At 63.9% G+C, this 7278-nt stretch overlaps 1 protein-coding gene across 1 annotated transcript; it reads left to right on the top strand.

The window, feature by feature from the left end:
- Positions 1-1840: 1840 nt before the first annotated feature.
- On the top strand, positions 1841-7023 carry CHPF (chondroitin polymerizing factor). The gene is made up of 4 exons (XM_069861279.1): positions 1841-2151; positions 3404-3968; positions 4166-4348; positions 4845-7023. Exons 1-4 carry the CDS (start codon positions 1847-1849, stop codon positions 6105-6107), a joined length of 2316 nt encoding a protein of 771 aa, XP_069717380.1. The 5' UTR covers positions 1841-1846; the 3' UTR covers positions 6108-7023.
- Positions 7024-7278: the final 255 nt, after the last annotated feature.

Raw genomic sequence — 7278 nt, forward strand, 5'->3', positions numbered from 1 at the left:
GTTCCATGGGCAGGGAGAATGGGATAAATCCAGGGGTACTCGAGAGCCCCAACAGCTGCAAGGCTGCTGGATGCAGAGCCACGGACTTGGAATGGGTGCACAGGCTGGGTCCTCCTCCTTGTCCTTATTCAGTAATGCCCGGTGCTGAGCAGCCATGTAAGGCTGCCGGCCTTTCGGCTCCTGGGTTGGGTTGTTCCTGTGCCGGAGGCTTTGTGTGTGTGGCAAACTCTGCCCCAAGCCAGTTCCTCCAGCTCTGCCAGCCTGAGGGCTCTCTCTGGTGGCCAGCGGTACCGTGGATCTGTGTCACAGAAAGCTTGCAGTGGCTCAGTGACCCAGCCCCAGCTGGAGGAACTGGTTTCCATCTGGGAACTTTGCTTCCATTTGGACTCGCAGGCTGCTGAGGGGTCCCCGGCACTGCCGCTGGGACCTCCTCCTGCTCTGCTCGCCCTCCTCCTACTCAGGGGTGTTTGCTGCTGTGTCCAAAGGTCTCCCAGCCACCATTTGCCCTGTGCATGCCTGCTCCCAGGCGCTCGGCGTGCCCAGCTGCCTGCTGCATCCCCTGGGCCACGCTCTGCTGCTCCTGTGCCCGCCTACACGCCTGCTTTTAGGCATCCAGCATGCCCAGCTGCTTCTGCATCCCCTGGGCCACGCTCTGCTGCTTCTGGCCTCAGACTCAGTCACCTCAGCCACCCACAGCCACTGGTCACCCAGGGCCACCCAGGCAGAGTCCAGTGCCGCTGCCTGCGCTGTGTGCCAGACCTCGGGGCAGCGATGTGCGACGGGGAACGTGATTGTTTCAGACCACCAGGGAGGGGACCCAGCGGCCGTGCCCCCCGCCTGGGTGACAAAGGGCCAGCAGCGCAGCAGCCCCGCAGTACCGGCCCAGGACAAACCGGAGGGGGTGCGGGATGGGGGGGCTTTGGTGTCCCGACAACCTCACTGTGCCACCCTGCCACACTTGGGGAGGTGCAGAATGGGGTGTGTGTGCGGGACTGTGGTGTCCCAGCAGCCTCGTGCCACACCGGGGAAGGTGGCGGGATGAGGGGGGGCTGCAATGTACCAGCAAATTCGCCGTGCTCCCCGACCTGGAGAGGGGATGCGGGATAGGGAGGGGGTGTGAGATGGGGAGGGGATGTGGAATGGGGAGGGGGTGCGGGATGGGGACGGGGTGCGGGATGGAGAGGGGGTGCGGGATAAGGAAGGGATGTGGAATGGGGAGGGGGTGTGGGATGCGGAGGGAATGTGGGATGGGGAGGGGATGTGGAATGGGGAGGGGGTGCGGGATGAGGAGGGGGTGCGGGATAGAGAGGGAATGCGGGATGGGGAGGGGGTGCGGGATGAGGAGGGGGTGCGGGATAGGGAGGGAATGCGGGATGGGGAGGGCGTGCGGGATGAGGAGGGGGTGCGGGATAGGGAGGGAATGCGGGATGGGGAGGGGGTGTTGAAGGGGGAAGGAGGGCGGGATGGGGAGGGGGTGCGGGATGATGAGGGGGTGCGGGATAGGGAGGGAATGCGGGTTGAGGCGGAGGGGAGCTGTGGTCTCCCAGCAACCTCGCAGCTCCCCGCCGCCCCGGTGGAGGCGCGGGATCCCATCGCCCTCCGCCAAAGCGGAGCGGCTGCGGGACGGTGTCGGGGCCGGGAGAGGAGGAGCCGGGGGTCCGGCGCCCCCCGGGCCCTGGCCGCTCCCCCGGAGCCCGCCCCGTGACGCGGCGGGGGCCGCGCGGGCGGTTGGCCGGGGCCGCCCCGTGACGCGCGGGGCGGGGCGCGCGGGTGACACGTCGGACGGCGGCGCCGCCAGCGGGAGCGGCAGCCGGAGCCGCCCCCGCTCACGGTCCCGGTGCCGGCCATGAGGCTGTCGCTGGTGCTGTCGGTGCTGCGGCCCGCGGGGCCGGTGGCCATCGGCGTCTCGCTGGGCTTCACGCTCAGCCTGCTCAGCGTCACCTGGGTGGAGGAGCCCTGCGCGCCGCCGCCGCACCCCGCCGAGCCACCGCGTCCCGACGGCGCCGCCGCGCCGCCCCCGGGCACCGGCACCGGCAACGCGGCCAGGCGGCCCAACGCCGTCCCCGCGGGGCCGGGCGCCGGCAGCTGGGAGCCCCGCGTCGTGCCCTACCGCCCGCCCAGCCCCGGCCGGGCCGCCAAGAAGGCCGTCAGGTGCGGGGACGGGGCGGGCGGGGGGCGGCACCCGGCGCGGCGCTGGCCGCGGGGAGCGGGGGCGGGGGGGGGGCGCTGCCTGCCCGCTCCGGGACGGGGCTGGGGGGCTGCCTGCCCCCCGCCCGCCCCCACCTGCCCCCTGCCTTCCCCCCACCAGGCTGGCGGTGGGGAATACCCACCCCCTGCCCGCCCCTCCCTGCCCCCTGCCCGCCGATACCGGCTGCTTTCCAGGCGACGCAGCTTCTCCCCCGCCCTCGCAGCCGCCCAGGGCCGTGGCTGGATTTTTATCCTTACAAGCGTTTTCCCCTGTTGCCCCCCTCCCTCCTCTCCAGCCCCCCTAGCCCCCTCTGCCCACCTGGGGAGCCTCATGCCCGCGCTGCCGCCTGCAGTGCCGGGGTCTCCCTGCCACACGCTGCCCAGCGCCCTGCGCTCCCCCCGCCGGGACCCCTCCCTGCCCGACCCCGCAAACTGCAACCTGCTCTGGGGCCGCTGCGGCCCCGGGATGACAGGGAGCAGGCAGTGAAAGGGCCTCCTTGTCCTGGCGAGGCGGTGGGCGGACGGAGGGGGCTGAATGGGGCCAGTGTCTGTGCCAGGCGGCAGCTGGCGGCTGCGGGAGGTGGGGGTGTCGCTTCCTGCCCCTGAGCCTGGCTGGGAGAATTGAACCTGGGAGTCATTGTGAGCGGAGCAGCTGGAGGCTGTAAGGGGGACATAGCTGGCCCCATGCTGGCTTCCTCGAGGAGGGCAGCACGGCTTGATCCCCTCTCAAGCAGCCTGTCTGGCCGGGGGGCAGCGGGAAGGTGCTTCCAAGCTCAGCTGTCCCGACTGGGGCTGGCAGCATTGTGGGGATTCTGACGGATTGTGTTCCAGCCATAGAGCGTGCAGCTCTGTTTCCCTCTTCAAGCTGTGCTTGGCTTTTTGCAAGCCTCTGGTTTGAGCTGGCCTGGCCGGCTCGTGGAAGGTCCCCAGTGGTGTCAGAGTTGGAGGGGCCCTCAGCAGAGTGCTCTACTGTGCCTCTGGCCCAGGCACAGCGACAACCGGGGCCACTGGGGTGACTTGGTGGTGTTAGGTTTATGGTTGGACTCGGTGGTGTTAGAAGTCTTTTTCAACCTAAATGATTCTGTGATTCTGTGGTTGAAGCCTGGGAACAGTTCTTGCAGAGGAACTGAAGTTGCTGTCATCTGCAGGGACGGGGAGGGTGCAAGCTGAGGTGGGGTCTAGTTCTCTGGGGCCAGATGTTCTCTCCCTCCTGCAGGACCCGGTACATCAGCACAGAGCTGGGGATGAGGCAGCGGCTCTTTGTGGGTGTGCTGACCTCCAAGAGCACGTTGAACACGCTGGGGGTGGCTGTCAACCGCACGCTGGCCCACCGACTGGAGCGCCTGGTGTATTTCACAGGCACGCGGGGCCGCAAGGTGCCCCATGGCATGACAGTGGTGACACACAGTGATGAACGGCCCATCTGGAACATGTACCAGACCATCAGGTACCTGCTGGACCACTACGTGAATGACTTCGACTGGTTCTTCCTGGTGCAGGATGATACCTACACAGAGGCGCACCGCATCAGCCGCCTGGTCGCCCACCTCAGCATCGACACCCATCTCTACCTGGGCCGTCCCGAAGAATTCATCGGTGGGGACACTGAGGGACGCTACTGCTATGGGGGGTTTGGCTACCTGCTGTCCCGCAGCCTCCTCCTGCTTTTGCAGCAGCACCTGGAGAGCTGCCGTAACGACATCCTCAGTGCCCGGCCTGATGAATGGCTGGGCCGCTGCATCATTGACTACACAGGTGTCAACTGTGCTGAGGAGCATGAGGTAGGTCCTACAGTGGAAATGGCTTCCGAGCACCTTATCGTGCCCTGGTGTGTTTTCCTGCCTCCTTCGGGGTTCCCAGGTCCTGGGCGAACCAGCCCTTGCATCCTGTCATCCTTTGAGCTTGCGGCACTGGCAGTTGATGGGGTGGGGAGCATGGGTCGGAGCTGGCCATGATCCATATCTTCTGGCTGGCACAGGGCCTGCATTATCACTATTTTGAGCTGGGGAAGAATGTGGACCCTGAGCGGGAGACGGACATCCGTTTGCAGAGCGCCTTCACTGTCCACCCCGTGCTGGATCCCCTCCAGATGTACCGGCTTCACAAGTACTTTGCGCAGGTGGAGCTTGAGAGGACCTACCAGGAGATCCAGCAGCTCCAGGTGAGACCTGGCATGTCTGGAAGGGTCTGGGCTCCTCCTGTCACCCCTGCAGTCTTTCTGGTTACTCTCTTGTCACTGCTCATATCTAATATGAGGGTTTCTCACTGGACCCTGCTGTGGGATGGGATCAGCTGAGCTTGTGAGGCTGCAGGGGCAGTGGTGCCAGCTTGAGAGCATCTGTAGACCTGGATGGGTGGTTCAGGGTGATGGAGCCAGCAGGGTGTTGAGGTCTGCCAGCAAAGGCAAGGCAGGGTGGGAGAGGTGGGAGAGAGTGTAGGGTCTTGCCCGTGTTGGTGGTGTGCCATGTTTACGGTGTTGTCTGGAGAAAACCTGAGTTGCTGGACAGGAGTCAGGCTGAAGGCAGAGTTGTTCTGGCACTGCTCGTTGGGCCAGGAGTGGCTGATCTCTGAGCATCGAGTCAGCTTGCCTGTAGCCAGAGCTGGAAGACCTACCTGTGCCTGCCTTGGCTCTCACTAGTTTGTCTCTTCTCTTGCAGCTGGAGATCCAGAATGCCAGCAGCCTGTCTGCCGATGGGGACCATGGTGCCACATGGCCCATTGGCATCCCACCCCCTTTCCAGCCCAAAACTCGTTTTGAAGTGCTGCGCTGGGACTACTTCACAGAGGAGCAGGTCTATGCCTGTGTGGATGGCTCCCCCAAGTGTGAGCTGCGTGGCGTGGACCTGGCAGACGTGGCCGATGTGGTGGCCATGGCCATGGAAGAGCTGAACCGCAAGTACCAGCCGGTTCTGCACATTCGCAAGCAGCAGCTGGTGAACGGGTACCGGCGCTTCGACCCCACGCGTGGCATGGAGTACACGCTGGACCTCCAGGTGGAGGTGGTCACCCAGAAGGGGCACAGCCGTTCTGTCACCAAGCGTGTGCACCTGGTGCGGCCCCTCAGTGAGGTGGAGATTATCCCCATGCCCTATGTGACAGAGGCCAGCCGCATCAATGTCATCTTGCCGCTGACAGCCCACGACCGGGACCATGCTGCCCGCTTTTTGGAGACTTATGCAGCCACCGCCTTCGAGAGCAGTGAGAATGCTGTGCTCACCTTCCTTTTCATCTATGACCCCTTCGAGGCCCAGCAGGTTGCCCAGAATGACATCTTTGCCCCTGTGAAGGCCCAGATCACTGAGTATGAGCGCAAGTATGCAGAGGTGAAGATCCCATGGATCAGTGTTAAGACAGATGCACCCTCTCAAATCAAGGTCATGGACATCATCTCCAAGAAGCATCCCGTGGACACGCTTTTCTTTGTGGCTGGCGTGGGGACGGAGGTCACCATTGACTTCTTGAACCGCTGCCGAATGAACACCATCAACAACTGGCAGGTCTTCTTCCCCATCCACTTCCAGGGCTACAACCCTGCCATTGCTTACCACAACCAGGTGCCGCCTGCCACGCTGGACCTGCTGCGGGATGCAGGGCGCTTCGACCGTGACGTCTTCCATGAAGCCTGCTTCTACAATGCTGACTACATGGCAGCACGCACCCGCATGGCAGGCGATGTGCAGGAGAACGAGGACATCCTGGAGACCCTGGACATCTATGACATGTTCATCAAGTACTCCAACCTCCATGTCTTCCGGGCTGTGGAGCCGGCCCTGCTGCAACGCTACCGGCACCAGACCTGCAATCCCCGGCTCAGCGAGGAGATCTACCACCGCTGTGTGCAAAGCAGCCTGGAGGGTGTAGGCTCTCGCTCTCAGCTGGCCATGGTGCTTTTTGAGCAGGAGCAGGGGAACAGCACCTGAACCCACGGTGTGGCCCTGCCTTGCCTGCCTCCCTGCCCACCCCACCTCTTCTCCTATTCACATCTGTCTTCCTCCACCTGGTGGCTACAGGGATCGCCAGTGCCCGAGCTCGTGACGCCCTGCTGGGGCTGCCTGGGCCAGGGTCTGCCAGCCCAGGGTGCTCAGGTCTTTCCAGTGTGGCCCTGGCTGTGCAGACCCTGGGGTGAGGTGGGGTTGGAGTCACTGAGCTGCAAGCCAGGATGCTCAGCTCCTGACCCCACAGCCGCCAGCTGCTGGCCCCATCACCCTGCCCCAGCCCTGCTGCCCAGCGGGGAGGCAGTGGGCTGCCCTGTCCCTTGCTGTTCCCCCTTGACCTGGGGCACACAGAGCCCAGAGTTCCCTTGCTGTCCGGCTGTGACTGCGATGGGGCTTGGGGCAAACCCTCATGTTTTCCCCAGCACCCTGGGACAGGGCTGTGCCCCTCGCTCCTTTGGAGCGTTTGCCCAGTTGTGCAGGAAGGGCTGCGTCCCTGCACCTTGGACAGTGGGATGGGGCACACCCTCCCCCAGAAAGAGCAATAAGGAGGTTGGTTTTGGAGTTTTGCTACTTGGCAACGAGCCAGAGCACTCCTGGCTGGTTGGGGTTGGGGGCACTTGGCCCCCAGGGCCAGTGGGCACAGTAGGTGCTGGAGGAGATCCTGCTGTATTCACGTACCGTGAACTGCTCCCCATGGGAACCGTGACCCAGGCCGCTTTGGCCTTCGTAGTATTGATAGGACGTCGGAAGTTGCAGCCCTCGGACAAGAGCCTCACTCCTGATAGAGACGGGAGCCCAGTGCTGGTGGGCATGGTGGAGGGTTTGGCTGCGCATCTCCTAAGGAGAAAGCGACTGAGGAGCCACTCTCTGCTCCTGGTTTGTATTTAATAGTGGGGAGAGAAGGGGGGCCGGGGTGGGGGGGTGAAGTGTTTAGGTTAATAAAATGGAGAAATGAACTGATGGGTCTGGCTGATTTTTCCCTGGGGCACCTTGGGGTGTCCTGCAGAGGGTCTGTGTGGCGGTGAGTGCTGGTTTCTTGTATAAAAGCTGACTGCAGTTGGATGGACTGCTTCCTCATAGGGGTGCTGCTTTCCCCAAGCCACCTGCAGCATCCTCTACCTGAACTGGGAGACTGCTGCCTGTCCTTCATGAGGCC

The sequence above is a fragment of the Phaenicophaeus curvirostris genome, chromosome 7 (assembly GCF_032191515.1).
Source record: "Phaenicophaeus curvirostris isolate KB17595 chromosome 7, BPBGC_Pcur_1.0, whole genome shotgun sequence".
Taxonomy (NCBI): Eukaryota; Metazoa; Chordata; class Aves; order Cuculiformes; family Cuculidae; genus Phaenicophaeus; species Phaenicophaeus curvirostris.

Bases quoted from the DNA above. Each gene is read 5' to 3' on its own strand.
- CHPF (XM_069861279.1), top strand. From the start codon at position 1,847: ATGAGGCTGTCGCTGGTGCTGTCGGTGCTGCGGCCCGCGGGGCCGGTG. The intron at 2,152-3,403 runs GTGCGGGGACGG...TCCCTCCTGCAG, and splicing joins GCCGCCAAGAAGGCCGTCAG to GACCCGGTACATCAGCACAG. The intron at 4,349-4,844 runs GTGAGACCTGGC...CTTCTCTTGCAG, and splicing joins AGGAGATCCAGCAGCTCCAG to CTGGAGATCCAGAATGCCAG.